The sequence below is a fragment of the Acomys minous genome (assembly GCF_964271855.1).
Source record: "Acomys minous genome assembly, chromosome: 12".
NCBI classification, from domain to species: Eukaryota; Metazoa; Chordata; class Mammalia; order Rodentia; family Muridae; genus Acomys; species Acomys minous.
This window is the reverse complement of record NC_140493.1, coordinates 71,991,124-72,009,595: the sequence shown is the minus strand read 5'-3', so window position 1 is coordinate 72,009,595 and position 18,472 is coordinate 71,991,124. Positions and strand designations below refer to the sequence as shown.

Here is an 18,472-nt window from a genome sequence, read left to right as displayed (position 1 = left end):
CTCGGGCCCCCTCACCATGCATTGCCTGTGGAGCTGGGTGGTGACGAAGGCCTCAAGGGTCCCAGAAACGCCACCACCCACCTTGCCAAGAGAAGCCCAAGGCTCAAGCCGGCCTGTACCAGATGAGAGTTATGAGGTAGGCAGAATGGGTCCCTTTGGCTGGACTCTGAGTCCTTGCTTTACCTGCTGGCTATAGAACACACCAGAAAAGCGTGCATTTTAGGGGAGGTGACTGTCATTTCATATTCCGTTCTCTTCCTTTATTATAATAGAGAATAGCTAGGGAGCAGTCAGAGTCTTAGAAGTCGATGGCTCCCATCTTTATAATGAAGGGGTCGGTTGTTTTCACGCATCTGGTTGAAACGGGACACACTTGTTTTGAGCCTGCTGTATCCACAGGAGCTGACCTGTTCCTGCTATGAGGGGTTGAGCCTGCCTCACCCTTTAGTCTCCTGGTCGGTCAGGACAGGGAAGCTGGGCCACACAGAGAACCTAAGAGCCGACTGTAGTGAAATGGAGCCAAGGCCCGAATTGCCACGGCCCAAGATGAGTAATTGGATGAGCCTCGGGTTTTATAGCCAGCAAGCATTTATGCCCAGGCCACTTACTGAGTGGTGGCGGTATCCATGGTTGTTATTTCTGTGTTTATAATCTGGTTGGAAAGGAAGAAACGTGTTGAGAAGCCAAGTAAGTGGGCTGTGGCCCCTGTCCATCTTAGGCGTTGTCTTGGAAGCCAGGTGTTGGGTATAGCTTGCACTTTAAAGTTTCCATCTTCTTGCTATAATAAAAACTGTACCTGTCACCAAAGTGTGGGGGCGGGTAGGGCGGGCAAGATTTGTTCCCTTCTGCCATCATCTGTGTTAGGGACTTGACAGGCTCTAAAATGACACCCCAGGATGTGTGGCTTTGGGTTACATAGAGCTCTGGGCCTACGAGTCCAGCATGTGGCTTGGCACCACTTGGGCAATTGTCTTTGGAGAAGAGGCTCGGGGCAGAGGTCGGGGACTTCCCCTCGGCTTCTGGAAGGAGTGGGGCTTTGACACCCAGGTAGGGAGGGCCCACGGGGAGCTGGGAAAACCCTGAGTGGGTGAGGTCCTGCGTGCATGTGGGCACAGCATGCCAAGGACAGCAGAGCCTCCGGGGTCCCTTCTCCACAGGGTGAGGCTAGAGGGAAGTGTCAGAGCCTTCCCTGGGGGATTAAGAGCGAGTGCTAACAGTGTGTGCAGAGACTGCTTACCATAAGCCAACCACCCCCCACCCCATGTTTATGGCCTTAAGACACCTCCCCTACAGACACGGCTCCTACCTGGATTAGCCAAGCCTGACTCCTTGATCCAGCTGTATCCCATAAGCCTGCCTCCTTGTTTATTGTATAGACTAACCCTGCGTCGCCGTTCAGCTGGATGCAGTGATGCCTCCTCCCTGCTCAGCTCTGTGTAATAATCACACCGAGTGTCCAAGGTTCCTCCATCTACCAGCCCCAGCCACCCGACCCCAGGTGGTCTATCTGTCCGTCTCTGTCTTGTCTTCACTCTCTTGCGGCCTCCGTTCATGCACGGACATGGTGAGGGCCGCCGTGGAAGGCACAGCCTGTCCTGGTGTTGATTCCTGTGGGTGCAGATAACCAGGGCCTTGTCCCACTGCTGCTGTTTAGGTGATACAGGCAGGTTTCCTCCTCTGGATCCTGGTTTTTTTTCCCCCCTCTGTAAATTCGCTTTGGGGCCGCATTATCTCTAGTGTCCCTTTGAAGTCTGCCTTTGATTTTGGCAGGCATTGGGTTTCTCCCCATTTTATTGGCTATCCATTGGCTCCTTTCATGTCCTCAGAACCTGGTAGCCATGGTGACAGCCCCCTGGCTTGGGTCCTAGCCATCCTCTCAGAAGCTTTGTTGGGCTCCCCTAGCTTTGGGGCCCAGTGCCGCTGCAGGGCCCTGGAAAACTACAGAGAAGGCTGCTTGCCCCAAGGTCTCCTGAGAGATCTCTAGAGGCTCCTGTTTGGGTGCCCTTGGGGAGCCTTAAACAATGCACACCTTGTCTGTAGGCAGAGAGTCTGCTTCTCGGGTCTCCAGCCCTGGGCTCCTGCCTTCATGCTACTTCATTCCCTGTTGGGATAGACAAACAAACTACCCAGAAGACAGACCTCTCATGCTGGCCACTGATGGTGGCAATCTGCTGGAGGAGGGGTCTGTGATTAGGTTTCTGGTCCTGCAGGACGAAAGCTGGGTCCAGCATGCAGCCGTGATCCACTTGCCACACTGGCAGGCTGTACGCTGAGTCCTCGTCCTGCAGACCTGGAGGAGGCAGAGGTAGGTAGGATGGTGGGGGCGGGGCAGGGGCGGCAGGAATTGGGGCTGGGCATATACATAGCTGGTAAAATGCTTGCTTAGCACATGTGGGAGTCTGGGTTTAGTCTTTGGTACAGAGAAAATGAGGGGAGGAACTTAGGCAGGGACCAGCAGACAGTAAAGATGGCTGGAGGCATGGCCGTGTCTCTGTACTATGTCAGGGACTTAATTGTCTCTTAGGAGGGCTGGGTTGGCCATAGGAAATGTTTCAGACTAGCTCTTGGCCCTTTGCAGCACCCTGAACTGCTGGGGCAGACCCCGCTCAGGCCTGTGGTACAGCTCCCCACTTGGTGTGGTGGCACAGCATGTGTTCATATGTCATCCAGCTGTCACTCGCTCATTCCTCATGCCTGCTGCATCAAGAGAGGAGGCCAGGGATGCCTAAAGATCTGGGAAGCTGTGGCCTAGAGCAGGGGAGGGCCGAGGCTGAGTATCTGAACCTGGCCAACTCAGGTCTGGCCCCTCTGCACAACCCTGTTTAGTGCGGAATGGGAGTTTCTCGCTTGCCAGTTCCCCAGAAGCAAAGTGTCACGCAAGGGTTAATGTAGCTCTTTGGCTGTAGTGTGCCCTAACCCCAAGACTTCCTTTCATAGGGTCTTTAATTAAAAAAAAATTTTTTTTACTTTTATTATTTCACACACACACACACACACACACACACACACAAACACACACACACAAACATACACACACACACACACACACACACACACACACACACACACACACACACACACGCAGGTGCCCATGGAGGCCAGAGGTGTCAGATCCCCATAAAGCTGGAGTTATAGGTGCTTGTGAACTGTTAGATACAGGACCCGGAACTGAACTCCAGTCCGCTGCAAGAGCAGCAAGTGCTCTTAACCGTCAGCAGGCTCTCACCTGGTCTCTGGCTAGCGGAAAGGGTATTCCAGGGCTGTTGTGTTGTCGTCTGCTGTTTCACGTTGGAGACTGAACCCAGTCTTGAACAGGCTATTATAATTACACTTTTGGCTTGAGCTTTATTGTGGGGTCTTGTGGCTAATGGTGTTTATTTACTGAGACAGGGTCTCCCTCTATAGCTTAAGCTGGCATTGAACTTACAACCTTCTCTACTTAGGGAGGGTGAGGAGTAAGGGAAACAGCAGTGTCCCCCCTCCCCCCAACTTGATTACTTGTGTGTTTCTCTCATGGGCCATTTTCAACTGGCAGTAGAATGGGTGTCCTGGTGACATCAAAGCTGATGGGCACAGGCTGTGCTTTTGAGTGGCAGGTGTGGGTCTGGCCAGAAGGCTGTCCTGGATGACCCGCTCCTGCTGATGTGCCGCGGTGGGACCAGGGATGCCAGTGCAAGGGGAAGCTGGAAAGGAGGGACGGTGAGGCCCAGGGCTCTGGGAGATGATGCCTGACAGAGCTAGCGAGCATTTATGGAGCCACTGAATAAACCCACATGATCAGGACCGAAGAGCGAGCTGTGGTCCATAGGCCAAATCTAGTCCACCATTGTTTAAAGAACGAAGTTTGTTGTTGTTGTTGTTTGTTTCTTTTTTCCATTTTAAAAAAAGATTTATTTATTATGTATACAATGTTCTGCCTGCATGTGTGCCTGCCCACCGGAAGAAAGCACCAGATCTCGTTATAGATGGTTGTGAGCCACCATGTGGTTGCTGGGGATTGAGCTCAGGACCTCTAGAAGAGCAACTAGTGCTCTTAACCACTGAGCCATCTCTCCAGCCCTTCTTTTTTCCATTTTAACTGGCGGGGAGGGGAGAACAAAATATTTTGTGACAGTGAGTGTCCCTGAGTGTCATTTGAACGTGGCCACACCTACTCATTTACATGTTGTCATTGGGATGTTTGGGTACAGCCATGGCAAAGTAGAAGGGGGCCTTTCTGTGTCTGTGTAGGGAATTGGAGCTGGGAGACAGGCCCTGGTAGGTGGCTCAGAGGCTGGGCAGTGACACCGTGTGCAGTCTAGAGCTGGAAAGCTGTACCAGGCAGTAGTGGAAAGCACCGGGAAAGGAACTTGCAAGCATTGCTGAGGAGCCTGAGGCAGGGGTGGGGCTAAAGGGGGGAGGGGGAGGAGCCCCTCCACCCTTCAGGAGCCTCCACACACACCCTCTGGGAGCCCCTCTCAACTGCTTTCATCCCCAGTGCTAAGAACTCAACCTAACTAGGCTCTCACTCCAACTGTCCCCTCAATTCTGGCTGGAGTTCCAGCGCATTTGTGTGTATGTGGCCCTCGCCAAGCAGAACGGCCCCTGGCATACCCACTGTCCTCTCACTGGCCCACATGAGTGTTGGATGGCTCCCCGTGTCAGCCGGCACAGTTTCTAAGTATAGACCCAGGCTGCCCCGTGGCTGCTGGTAAGTCCCAGGACACCATCTGATACCCAGTGTGACCTGTGACCCCAGCCGCCGCCAGCTGCTGGAGACAGGGAATGGGGGCACATGTGGCCAAACCATTCCCTGCCTCCAGCTACAGAGAACAGAGGCTAGCAGGCTTCTCCTGTTGATGGCCTGGCTTAATTGTCACAGGCTGGGGCGACCTCAGTTTGCAGTTGGCCTTGCTTTCTCATTATTACCAGGAAGGAGAATTTAATGTCACTCACTGGAAAACATAAGTCATGGTTTGAGGGAAAGTGGCAGAGCCAAGGAGGCAGTGTTCCCGGTCCCCTACTCATGCGCCATGCAAACCCAACCCCAAGGCATGATGGGTCCACCACTGGCTATACGGCTTCTCTCAGCGTCTAGTTAGCACATTTTTTCTTGGCTCAGCAGCTGGAGTGAGCAGCAGTTCTTCTAGAAGCAGTGTGGCCTCCCTCCTCATCCCTTCCCTAGCTCTCTGGGGCATGCAGAGGGAGGCCAACTTTGCTCTTAGCTTTCAGATGGCCATAGCTGTAGGCCTCTGGGTGAGAGGGCAGCCAGGCAGCCTCTCCAGGCAGCCAGAGTTTCCCAGTGGTACTCCGCATGAGCTCGCCTCCAGCTGGAGGCGGGCTGATCCCTAACCTGCTTCTGGTTGCCCAGCGTATATCAGAGTGACTCTGATTTGTGTTCCTTTCCTCACAGACTCCTCTGTGCTGTACCCCTCTTGGTGGGCGGGAGGGTCACATCTGTTGGTGAGGTCTGGGGGCTTTAAGTTGCTTTGGTTGAGGCATGATAGCAGGACCACTCCTAGCGGGTGCGCTGGGGAGGCTCATGTCACTGTGGGGGCTGGGCAGCCATAGGTTCTGTCTTCTGTTGGTCCCAGCCAGCATGCGTGCCTCATGGGCCTTCTCTTGATTAACACCGGGTCCCAAATCAGTCCTAAGATTGGACTGGCTGCACACTTCCTGTGCAGGGTGGCTGGCTCATTGAGATAGCCTGGCCACCCAGAGTGCTCACGGCTGGGTGACAGGCCTCCTGTGCCAGCACAAAAAGGCTTTGGAAGTCACCGGTCAGATCCACCATTGGACAGCGTCACATTCTTCCATCCGCCCGATGCTCTCTGTCCACAAACGCAGGCTCTTTTCATCTCAATCAGATGCCACCAAGTGAAAAACAGCCACTTGAAGATCAGACAGAACCAGGGCCTCATGTAGCCCAGCTGGCTTTGAACTGCTATCCCGCCTCCTTCATCCTTTCAAGTTGAGGCAACAGGCATGATGCGCCAAGCCCAGCTCAGTTCTGATTTTCGTTTTTTAATGCCGAAAGTTCTGGCACCCTTCCTGGCTTTCTCCATCCCCATGACACTGAGAGCAGTGGGTGGGTTTCTGGTTAGCCTCGCACTTTGTGGCAGAAAACTCCTTATCATAAACAGATAGGTGTAGAGATAGCTCCATTGCTGCAACTTCTGAGGGCCAAGGCTGCCTCTCCTCAAGTTCCCCATCTGCCTCCTCACGCCAGGGAGATGAAGTGATGGAGAGGACTGTCACTCGGTGATGGCAGCAGACTGGTGTAAATGGGAGTGCTAAGCAGCCTGGTTGCATCCATGTGGCAGGTGTATAGTCACATCCCTAGAAGCCCTAGAAGCCGGGCAGAAACACTGGGCAGAAATGCTGAGCAGGTGCTGGGGTAGGGGTGAAGGCTCCAGCGTAAGAGGGCTCTAGGGTGGCTTTCTTCTCCAGTGTCACTGCTGCCCACAGCTTTGGTCCACCATTTAGCATTGTTTTGAATCATGAAGAGCAGGGGTGAGGGGGCTAGTGAGGGGAGGCTACAACAGCCTCAGCCCTGCCTTATTCAAGGAGGGGCAGTTGATCCCCAGCCTTCAGAGGAGTGAGAAACACGTCTAGCTAATTCAAAGCTATTAAAAAAAAATCCATTTTCTTTTTCTTTTTCCTTTTTAAAAAATTAAACAAAATTAATTAAATTAAATTAATTGAACATATTATTTCTCTTTCCAGGGAAGTTAATTAATTCACTTGGATAAAGAACAAAGGACCTTCCATGTTACTGGGTGGCTGTGTTGGCATGTAGGTAGAAGTTAATTACTTGGGAGTAACCCTCTCCCCCAGAAGGCAGCTTCTGAGTTCCAGGTTAGCAGTTGGCAGTGTGGGACAGTGGCAGGAGCCCTGGCCTCTGACAGGCTGCTGTTTAAGTCATGTGTGCTCTTTAGAGCTTTAATATGTGGACCAAGCAGCTTGGATTTCCTGAGTCAGTTCAAGTGGAGACAACATACACACAGCAGTGGGCATATCGTGCTGGCAAATGGGTGGTAGTAATGAAGGTAATTATTATGTTTGATAAATTGAAAGGGTGGTGGTTGATGAAGAGGGAATAAAAAAGAAAGAGAAAAAACCCTTTCTATTAGCTTTATAGTTAGGTTGGAAGTTGGGGTTCCCATGCCTGACTCCCTCATTACTGGGGCATATGTCTCTCATCTTCCAGGAAGCTGCTGAGTCAGCTTTCTTGGCAGTATGTGTACATGTGGGTGTGTGCCCGTGAGTGGGTGTCTGTGGGTGACCAGCTGAGGACCTCCCATGCAAGAAAGAACGTTGCTTTGTGTAGTTAGTTGTCTTGGGGGGTTTGTTTGAGGCAGGATCACACCACATGGCCCCTAGGCGGGCCTGGGATTTAAGATCCTCTCCTGTGCAGTCCCGAGTTGGGATTACAGGTGTGTGCTGCGTCTCACTCTGATGTCGAGTGCAGCTGTGTGGAGGATAAGGTCATCTGTCCCTGTCCCAACAATATCGCCAAGCTGCTTTCCACAGCACGATGAAGGGGAAGGATGCCCAAGCTGCACGGTGATGAAGAGCGGTTGCTGGGGACACACAGGAAGACTGGAGGGCAGCGGGGGAAAGCGCGCCTCCTCTCCCTGTGCTGTTCTCAGCAGCGGTTTCCTGTGGGGTTTCATGTGATGTGATGGGTAGAAGGATTTCTGACAGCCTAGAGTTCGTCTGACCAGTGATGATCATCTTTCTCGGTATTGTTTCTTCCTCACTGTGGTGGGAACTGTCGCAAACAGTACTGAGAGTCTTTCCAGAGCCCTGGAGGTGGAGTAACCACTGCTGAGACTCAGCAGGTACCTGCCACAGGTGCTATGTTTGGGTGGAGGGACATGGCCCACGCTGACTCTCCAATGCTCAGTCAGTTCAGTTTGACCCTTGAACCTAAGATTTGCAGCATCGTGAATGCACTGGCAGTGAAACTATTCTTTTGCAATCATTTGATCTGGGTGTGGTGGTACAGGCCTGTATTCCAGCGCTTGAGAATTTGAAGCAGGGGGATCACCTGGAGTTGTGAAGCCAGCTTCAGCTACAAAATCGGTTCCAGGCGGGGCAGTGGTGGCGCACGCCTTTAATGCCAGCACTCGGGAGGCAGAGGCAGGTGGGTCACTGTGAGTTCGAGGCCAGCCTGGTCTACAATGCAAGTCCAGTATAGTCAAGGCTACACAGAGAAACCCTGTCTCGAAGGAAAAAAAAATTGGTTCCAACCCAACTGGGATATAGTATAAGGCCCTGTCTCAAGAAAACAAACAAAGCTAGATTCAAGCTTTCTGGACTTACTTGATATGGGATGTGCAGTAACCGTAGTTACTTCAAATGTGACAGACAGACAGACAGACAGACAGACAGACACGGGCTGGGCTATTAGCCCTAGAGCCCATAGATGTTGTTTGTTGTTCTTTGTATCTGTGGACTCCTTGGGTGGGAGAAAAAGCCCAGCTTTGAAGTCAAGGCTAACTCAGTGTTCATGCTGTGTATTAGATGAGTACTGTCTAGCAACTTTAGGCACCCATGTGTATAAGTTCACACTCTATAGGGGAAAGGTGGGGAGGAGCCCAGCCCCAGGCCAGTGTTGCAACCTTCCCTGCATAGGCTCTTATAAAGCCAGATAAGGTGTCAGCCAGGCTAGCCAGCCTTTTTTCTGGAAGCTTTGCAGGGGAAAGAATCCATTTCCAAGTATATTTCTGTTGGTGACAGAATCCAGTTTCTTGTGACTTTAGGGGCAGAAGGAAATTCCCCCTTCACCCCTTAACAGTCCCTAGGAATAAACTGACAAAAGATGAATGGGAGAAAAGCCACAAGAACATATTGTGCACAGAGACGCTGTTGAGTTGTCTCCAGTGGCCAAAAGACCCCAAAGTCCATTCGGCCTGTTTCTACAGGGGAGGGGGGAGGGGGCAGCTTTGGGAGGTCCTTTAAGATGACTAGGGACGTAAAAGAGCTTCATAGTAAACGATGCTTTTGGAGTTTAAGTGAGACCGATGCCATCTTGCAGAGGAGAGGAAGGCGGGTAAAGAGATGGCTCGGTGGTTAAGAGAGCTGGCTGCTTTTCCCGAGGTCCCTGGTTCAAGTCTCAGCACGCACATGCAGCTTACAGTTGTCTGTAACTAACACCAGTTCCAGGGAATCCAGTATCCTCTTCTGGCCTCTGCAGGCACTGTTCACACATGGTGCACAGACACACATGCAAGAAAAATACCCATACATATAAAATAAAAATTAAGGTTAAAAAAAAAACAAAGAAAAACTCTCCTAAGGCCAGGCATGGTGGCTTATGCCTTTAATCTCAGAACTTGGGAATCAGAGGCAAGTAAATCATTATGAGTTTAAGGCCAGCCTAGTCTACATAGTAAGACCCTATCTCTGTCCAAATAAACAAAAGTCTCTTGTAGCTACTTTTCCCTTTACTTCCAAGGAGATTGTGTGTGTGTGTGTGTGTGTGTGTGTGTGTGTGTGTGTGTGTGTGTGCACATGTATCTGTGTGTCTGCTTATAGGTGCATCCCACTACAACCTTATGGGATCCAAGAATAAAACTTACATTGTCATGCTTGTCCTCAAGTTATCTGAGCATTTTGCTGGCCTAATAATAGCTGTTGTTGTTGTTGTTGTTGTTGTTGTTGTTGTTGTTATTGTTTTGTGTTTTTGGAACTTGCTCTGTAGACCAGGCTGGTCTTGAACTCACAGAGAGCTGCCTGACTTTGCTTCGTGAGTGTTGGGATTAAAAGCATGCACCACTACCACCTGACTCTAACATGGCTTTTTAAGTTCATTTTATTATTAATGTGCATGTATAGAGTGGCTGCACACGCGCACACTACCACTCACACGTGCGCACACTGCCACTCTCACATATGTGCATACTATCACACATGCGAATACTGCCACACACACAGGCACATACTATAGTGCGCATGTACATGGGTCTGATGACTTCTTTATGGAGTCAGTCCTCACCTGCTACCTTTATCTGGGTTCCGGGGCTTGAACTCAGGTCCTCAGGTTTGCAGGCAATCTCCATCTCGATGCCTCACGCATACCTCCCTCAAGACATTTTGTCCTGCAGTGTAGCCCGTTGGGCCTTATTCTCCAGATGTAATGTGATCCCAGTGACCCTGCAAGTGTACACATCCAGCCCGGTTTCCCCAACACCTACCCCCCTTTTTTTGACAGTCCCATGCAACACAAGCTAGCCTCAGACTTGTGTGAGGGAGGATGACCGGGAGCTGGCGATCCTGCCTCCACCTCCTAAGAGCTAGAAGCCATCGTGCCTAGTTTATGCAGTGCTAGAACCCCGGGCCTTTGTGCCTAGCTAGGCACACTGTCGGCTCAGCCACCACCTCAGCCTTCACTTTCTTGAGACAAAGTCTCACTAAATTGCCTTAGCTGGCCTTGACTTGGCTCTGTAACCCAGGCAGGCTTTGAATTTAGAATCCTCCTGCATCAGCCTCCTAAGTGGACAGAATGAACAGGCCGTGGCCAAGTCTAGCTGACCTACTTTGACTGACTTAAATACAAGTCAGTAAGTTTTGGGTCTTTGTTGTTGTTGTTGCTGTTTGTTTGTTTTGTTTTATCCTTTATCTTGAGATTGCTCTTATGATTCATATACAGTCAAGTTGTGAAGAGCTACCAAAGGTATCATAGCTCCCAACTTTTCTGTGCCGAAGAAGTAAAAATAAATAAATGTCTCAGAGAGGCTGTGAGTCCTCATCCAGACTTTTCTGGTGTTTTCTTCCTCCTCTTAACCCCAATCCAAAGGTGGCACTCCACCTCAGCTGCTGTTTCTGCCACATACTGAGGGAGGGGGTGAGAGCCTTCTGCCTGTGTCCTCCACAAGTGGCGGCTTCTAGTCAGAGGCTGGCTGAGCCGGCAGCTGGCTCCTGCCACTCAGCTGGGAGGCCAGTCCTGCCCTGCCAAAGGCTGAGGCTCCTCACTGCTCCCTCAGCTTTTTCTTTCCTGCCCCTTCTGTGCCCCCCCAGGAGATTCCCCAAGAGCTCACACTAGATGCTCTGCTGGAGATGGACGAGGCCAAGGCAAAGGAGCTGCTGCGACGCTGGGGAGCCAGCAGTGAGGAGTGTAGCCGGCTACAGCAAGCCCTCACCTGCCTTAGGAAGGTGACCGGCCTGGGTAAGAAGGGCCTCCCCTTCCCTTCCCTTCCTCCCTCCCTTCCCCCCCCCCCCCCCCCAGCGCCTCTATCCCTGCCTGTGCCCCCAGGGAGGTTCCCTGCCTGTTCCCGGGGACTTCTGCCTTAGCAGGCCTTGGGACAGGGAGAGTGTGCTTCAGGGTTTGGGGGACAGCTTTGGTGTGGCTGTTTAAAAAGCATGCTGGACCTCCGCCCTGAGGGAGCCATCTCAGAGTCCCCAGGGACTTGGGAGCCCAGTTGGTCTGTCCAGTCTGACCTCGGAAGCTTTAGCCATTGTTAGGACTCCCTACTGGGTTTTCAGGACTGGGCCGGTATGACACGCCTCCGACACGTACAGGAAGGCATCTGTGTTGCTCCAGCCCGCCCCCCCACCAGCTTCCTGCATTCCAGCCTCCTGCCCCAAACAGCTCCCCTCTTGCCCCTGTCCTCGAGCAGCTTTAGCTCTCTGCTCACAAAGCCTAATATCATAGTGGCCTGAACCCAGCATAGTTAAAGAAACTGCCCACTCCCAGGGCTGTCCCAGGCCACGTATAAATCCTGCCATTATCGCAACCTCCTCAGGGTTTATTCACAGGCATTTTATGTCCTCCCTTGGAAACAGTTTCTAACGCTTGACTTAACGTCCCCACCACCACCCAGACAAGGCACTGGAACGAGCCTAATGAATAAAAGCAGGCCTCATTTGAAAGATCCGAGCTGCCTACTTCATATCTAGTCTCCTGAAACTGAAAAGGGAGGCTCCCAGCTTTATGGCTTTTTTTTGTTTTGTTTTGTTTTGCTTTGTTTTTAAAGACAGGGTCTTACTGTGTAGTGCCGGCTGGCCTAGAACTTCCCGCGTAGACCAGGCTGGCCACAATGTCACAGAGATCCACCTGCCTCGGCCTCCCAAGCCTGCTACCATGCCCGGCTAGTTTGTTTTATGCCCAGAAGGGTAGGGTTTGCATTCTTTATTCACGGCGTCTGAGTGTGCGTGGCACTAGTTGTGTCTGTCTGGGGTCCTCTGTGCCAGGGCACAGCCCTAGGGAAAGAACTTGCACGGCTTTCTTTCTTGTTCGCTCTCGACTGTGCATCCTGCATCCCTATGACAGACCTGGCGCTTCCCATGGTCCCTCACAGCTTTTTCACTTTTTAGACTGGAGTCAGAGCATCTTGCCTGAACCCCAGCAGGGCCTGGTGAGAGGAGCCCAGTCACAGCAAAGAGGAGCCACGGAGTCAGCCCCCACTGGCCTCCCTGTGCCTCGGTTCCTCATCCGCACACTTAGGCAGCAGCTGCACCTTTGATAGGACTGGCGTGATAATGACATGAGCTAAAGGTCACTAAAGGTCAGGTGTGCTTTTCACTATTACGCCTGTGTTGGATGGGAAACGCTGCCAGTTTCCCCACCCCTGTGATCTCTGGTCTTTTCCCCCCTGTGTAATCTAGACCAGCCTCGAGCTCATCCTCCTCCTAAGTCAGCTCCCTGAGTGCTCTGGTGTGGAGAATGTGCCACCAAATCTCATATTTGGCTTTTGTTTTATGTTTGTCCTGATTTGTTTTCAAGACAAGATCTAACTCTATAAGCGAGATCTCTTCAGGCACGCACCGCCACACCCAGCTGAGGATTGAAGATTTTTGTTTTCTTTCTCCCTTTTTGGCTTTTGAAACAGGGTCTCTCGTAGCCTAGGCTGGCCTTGAACTTGCTATGTAGTCAAGAGTAGTCTTGAACCTTAGATCCTTCCACCTTTACCCCACTGAATACTGAGATCACAGTTGTGTACCACCTCCCACCCCCACCCCAGCTAATGTCCTTAAAGCAGAGTTTTCCCCCTCTGAACTCACACACCTCAGCTTTTCTCAACAGGATCTGTCACCTCTTCCCTTTCTGAGATCCCACTGTAGGGTGGACATCCCAGTATTCCCTCAGTACAGTGGTACCCCTGGACCTAGCTTAGGCTAATCCCTGGAAGATTTCATGTCTCCCTTTCTGCTCTATAAGCATCTCTTTTAAAAGCATAACTAGCTAGATCTTTTTACAGGATCTTTTTACAGGTCAGGTTATTGGATTTTTATTAGATACATTTTATTGGATGCGTATGCCGGTACCTCATCACCTTCAATCTGCAAAGGCATCTTTCATACAACCATGATTCCTAACAAATGTGCAGCCATAGAATCGGTCTTTTCAGAACTCAGACAAAAGCCCATTGAAATCTTGAATAGGTATCAGCTGTCCACCGTCTTAGCCATTGTAGTGCAGGGCCAGGTTTTCATATGGCTGACATAAAAACCTCTCCAGTCTCTTGGAGTTATATGATTTTACGTGGCCCAGTTACTATCTGTTTTATGTAAGGTAAATGCATGCCATAAGACAGTATTGCTTCTTTATGTCTCTTAAGTCTAGTGCTTCCATAGGCTGCCACCCGGATTCTTGATAACCTTGTGGACTTTGTTCATCTGGAATTAACTCTTTTTGCTGTCGCCATAGGCTTCGGATCGGATTCTTCTGAAGGTTCTTTATTCTGACTTGAAGAATCCTCTAATCTCTGTTCTATGGCCTTTAATTTAGTAATCCGTTCCTTGGGTCTTTCCTTAGCTAAGTCTGCCTTATTCTGATATGTAAAATTGTAATCATTACCAAATGTATAATTATTTTCATGATAATTGAAACAAAATTATATGGCATCCAAATGCCCTCTGCTATCGTATTCTCCATTTGAATTTTTATTTATTTGTTTGTTTATTATATATACAGTGTTTTGCCTGCATGTATGTCTGTACACCAGAAGAGGGCACCAGATCTCATTATAGATGGTTATAAGCCACCATGTGGTTGCTGGGAATTGAACTCAGGACCGTTGGAAGAGCAGCCAGTGCTGTTAACTTTGTCTGAGCCATCTCTCCAACCCCCAGTATTCTCCATTTTTCTAACACAGAAAATATTTTCTTTTAATCTAACTCTCTCCTTCAGCGACATCACTTTAATTATTTTCAAACTAATCTAATTATTTCTTTTTTTTCCCCCCTGAGACAAGGTTTCTCTGTATAGCCTTGGCTGTCTTGGACTCACTTTGTAGACCAGGCTGGCCTCGAACGATCTGATTTAAAGACGTGCACCACCACGCTCAACCTAATTATTTCTTTTTATGATTTCCAAACCCCATTTCTTTATTCTTTTGCTGTTTTCAAACTTAATACGTTACCAGTTCCGACATTTGAGCCTTCTCAGTCACCCCCATGGCTCTGGGAAAGCGTTCCTTCTGCCTTTCTGTGTTTCTGCAGGCTCCTCAGGCCAGTCTTTGGCGTCTGGCTCCACCCCCTCCTCTTGGTCTGGCAAGCTGCCCTTGCAGGTCTGGGGGCTGGAGGCACTATTTGGCCTTCCATGAGAGCCACGCCTTACACCTGCAGCCATGGGCTGGCAGCCATGCCTATCCGCCCCAGCTCTGGGCTGCACTTCTGCATGCTGCGTTTCTGATAGCACCAGCGAGCTCCAGCAGAGAAAGTTACTTGCTATGGCCTGAGGCTCAGGTTCAGGCCTCTCCTCAAGCGCCCAGCAGCTGGCCTTGTTGCTCCAAAGGATCTCTTAGAGGAGCCACGCCTCCACACTCCTTTCCTGCTCCCCTTGATGGCTGGCTTGCATAGTTGCTAGGAAACCTCTTCCCAGCTGCTTCCAAGGCTTCCATGCCTGGTTTGGCTTAATGCCTTAATCTGCCTGAGTTTGGATTTCTCTCGCTACCACATTGGACACCATTTATCACCAGACTGTCTCGAACCACCAGATCCTGAATAGCGACACATAGGCTGTTCATTATTTATGGAAGCTTAAGCCTTAGCTCAGGCTATTTCCCAACTAGCTCATATAACTTAATTAACCTGTCTGAATTCTAGTCCGTGCCTGCCACGTGGCCCGTTACCTCTCATTCAGTCACTGTACGTCCAACTTCCTCCCTGTCTGTCTGGCGAGTCTCCTGCACCTCTCAATTCTTCCCACGGTTCCTATCTCTGCCCGGAAGTCCCGCCTTTCCTCTCCTGCCTAGCTATAGGCCATCAGCTCTTTATTAAGCCAATTAGAAGGTGAAGGAAGTGTGTTTACGAAACACAGAGAGGTGATGCTTCATTAAAAATAATAATACCAAAGTCCAGACAGTACTCAGCTCTCTGCTGGTACAGAAATCAATATCTGAGTAATATAAAGACTAACTTCACACGGTACACAAAAAGGTTATCCCAGCCGGGCGTGGTGGCGCACGCCTTTAACCCCAGCACTCCAGAGGCAGAGGCAGGTGGATCGCTGTGAGTTCGAGGCCAGCCTGGTTTACAAAAGCGAGTCCAGGACAGTCAAGGCTACACAGAGAAACCCTGTCTCGAAAAACCACCAAAAAAAAAAAAAAGATTATTCGAACCCAGTGGAGAGTGTGAGGTCAGTGCTGATGGCCTTGTGTCACGTGTGTACCATGGAAGGTGACGCTGGGCTCATAGTCCGCTGCAGAGTAGCAGTGTCACCTCAGTCAAAGTGTCATGCTTTCAGATAGTAGTGGCACTCCAGAGTCCCTTGTATTTCTGACTGACTCCTTGGCCCACAGGAGGGGAACACAAGGAAGACTCTGGTTGGAGTTCCTCAGAGGCACAACGAGAAAGCAGTTCGGGGCCTTCAGTGGACATGCTTTCCCCAATGAGCAGAGTGGGCATGGGCACGCAGGGCGCTCGCTCCATCTCTGTGTCCGCCCTGCCCGCCTCAGACTCTCCAGTCCCCGGCCTCAGTGAGGGCCTTTCGGACACCTGTATCCCCTTGCACACCAGTGGCCGGCTGACCCCCCGGACCCTGCACAGTTTCATCACGCCCCCTACCACACCCCAGCTACGACGGCACGCCAAGCTGAAGCCACCAAGGACGCCCCCACCTCCAAGCCGCAAGGTCTTCCAGCTGCTTCCCAGCTTCCCCACGCTCACACGCAGCAAGTCCCACGAGTCCCAGCTGGGAAACCGAATCGATGAAGTCAATATGAGGTAAGTTCGCCCCGTGGCTTCCCCTTAGGCACATAGAAAGGACTGGCAAAGCCTGGAGAAGAAACAGGTGTCTCGCCCAGTAGGACTGAATCCCAACACATCTCTTTCTGTTCATACATATATAAAATACTGAATCCCAACAGATCTCTTTCTGTTCATACATATATAAAATGATGCCGTGTATCAGTCAGGATAGGCTAGCCTAAGCCACAGTAACAAACAGGCCCTGGATCTCCAGTGTTTAAAATGCCAGAGACTTGATTCTTATAGGCCAGCAGAACAGCCACCTCCCCCACCCCAAATCTGGAACATTACTTATTGGTCACTGGCAGGCTAAACAGTGGACTCTAGATGTTATGTACTGACAGTTAGAGTTGCTCCTGAGGATCCAACCAGTGAAGGATTGAAAATACTGCAAAAGAGCCGGGCATGTAGTTTCGTGATAGAACACTTACCATGTCCAACACACAAAAAGAGGACATTTTTTGGGGGAAAAATTCCCTGTTGCTCTACTGAATGTGTACCTTTTATCCTTACTTCTTAACCAATACAATATAATAATTTAAATACTTAACTATTTAAACATATAACTATTTAATTATTACTCTATATTATATATTAAATATATAGCTATTTAAATAGCATGTACATATGGTCCAAAGGCCATAAAAAGTGTGCTTTCTCCTCACCGCCAAATCCATGCTAATCAAAACACCCGACTTAAAACCTGTTCGTGGCATACTGTTGTATAACTTAGCGTGTCCCTTCCGGTGGCTGTTTACATCATTATGGGTTTTGCTGTTTTCTTTGGGTTCTTTTTCTTGTTTCCCTGAGGGTTCAGGCACCTGGCTCTTCTCTTTGGTACGGCACTCCTTATCGAGAGGGTTCCTAGGGCCTTAGCATCCCTCTTGCTTTTCTGCTTGCACGAAGCTTGTCCTGGGTCCGTGATGTGTCTCATCCTGGATGGCTGAGATGACTTTGCATTATGGAGCAGACACCCAGGAAATCCATGTGCTTGCCCTCTCTATCCAACTACGCCGCCCAGCCGGGTGCCCCCAGATGCAGCTGTAGAGCACAGGAGCGTTGTCGCGGGCCTCACAGTGACCTGCAGCCACTGCGATGCCTTGGTTTTCATTTTCTCCTCAGAAGAGCTTTGTCTCGATCCCATGTTCAAGAAGGGAACGGATCCTCAAGCCAGTAAACACCTCTGGCTGCGGACCTTGGGGTTCTGAGTCCCATCCCCCACCCAAAACCCAGCCACCTGATTCACCTGCCAGGGACTCCCTGGGGAGCTCCAAGGGCAGCAGAAAGTCCTTATTCTCCCTAGCACCTGCCTCCTTTGGGAGAGGGGAGCTCCAGAAGAGAAGCCAGGCGTGTCCCTTCTTGGCCCTTCCTAGAATCCACCCTTCAGCCCTGCATGGCTGATTTCCTGCTCTCCTAACAAGTGCCCTGCCTCTGTGACACACCAACCCTTCCCCTTCTTCCTGCACCTTGGGCAACGCCGCCATAGGTCACATGACCTAGAAAGACCCTGTGTCCTCTGTGGTGAAAGAGGGGGTGAATCTGCTATGTTGGGTGGCAAGCAAGGCTTACACAGGGCAAGGTCTCTCCGTCCCTTGGCCCAGCCCTTGGCCTGCCTTATTACCAGATAGTTTTCCAAGTGCCAGATGAACCAATGTTGTGACATCACCCCCTTGCTCTCCTTTTTGTCTCTCCAGGTTTGGTAAGAACCATTCACTTTTATCCCTTCTGTCACTGGGAGCCGTGTTCGAGTCGCTGTCCCCATCCAGGGTGGATTTCTCTGACCCCACTTAGCCCTGTTGGCTGTGCCACGGTCCTGAAACAAGTGCTGGAGACCACCTCATAAAGTAGCTCTGAGGCGGAGATCACCTCATGAAGTAGCTCTGAGGCGGCTGGCCTTAGCCCAGCCCATGGGAAGTAGAGACTTTGAAAGTGTCTCGGTTTTCCCAAGAGCCCCTTGCCAAGCCTGTGTCCACCTTGCCATCGCTGTAGCGACCCCCCGTACCTGCTCCTGCCTTCTGAGCTGCCTCAGAAAGCTGTGCCCTAAGTGGGACAGGGCTCCACCTAGAGCCCTGCTGATGGAGACGAGACACAGGAATTCCCCCAGGCAGCTCCAAATCTGAGGGTGCAAATCCTTGAAGGGAAGTAGGCCCAGGCAACCCTGGAGCCCCCCTTCCTCTTATCCCCCCCATCTTTCTCACACATACTCATTTACAAACTGTGGGGTCATGTGACTCCCAGCAGAGGGATCAGCTGGGCCTCCTGAGCCAGCTCTGGGTGGTCTGAGTGTCCCAGGAAT

The 18,472-nt window shown here is 50.8% G+C and overlaps 1 protein-coding gene across 1 annotated transcript in view; it reads left to right on the top strand.

The window, feature by feature from the left end:
* The window catches only part of KSR1 (kinase suppressor of ras 1), a 141,477-nt gene that overhangs the window by 92,893 nt on the left and 30,112 nt on the right, over window positions 1–18,472 (top strand). Inside the window, exons 3-6 of the mRNA XM_084748212.1 lie at window positions 11,005–11,152; window positions 15,729–16,152; window positions 17,871–17,966; window positions 18,166–18,211. Of these exons, the coding sequence (XP_084604338.1) occupies window positions 11,005–11,152; window positions 15,729–16,152; window positions 17,871–17,966; window positions 18,166–18,211 (714 nt within the window). The remainder of the gene's footprint in view (window positions 1–11,004; window positions 11,153–15,728; window positions 16,153–17,870; window positions 17,967–18,165; window positions 18,212–18,472) is intronic.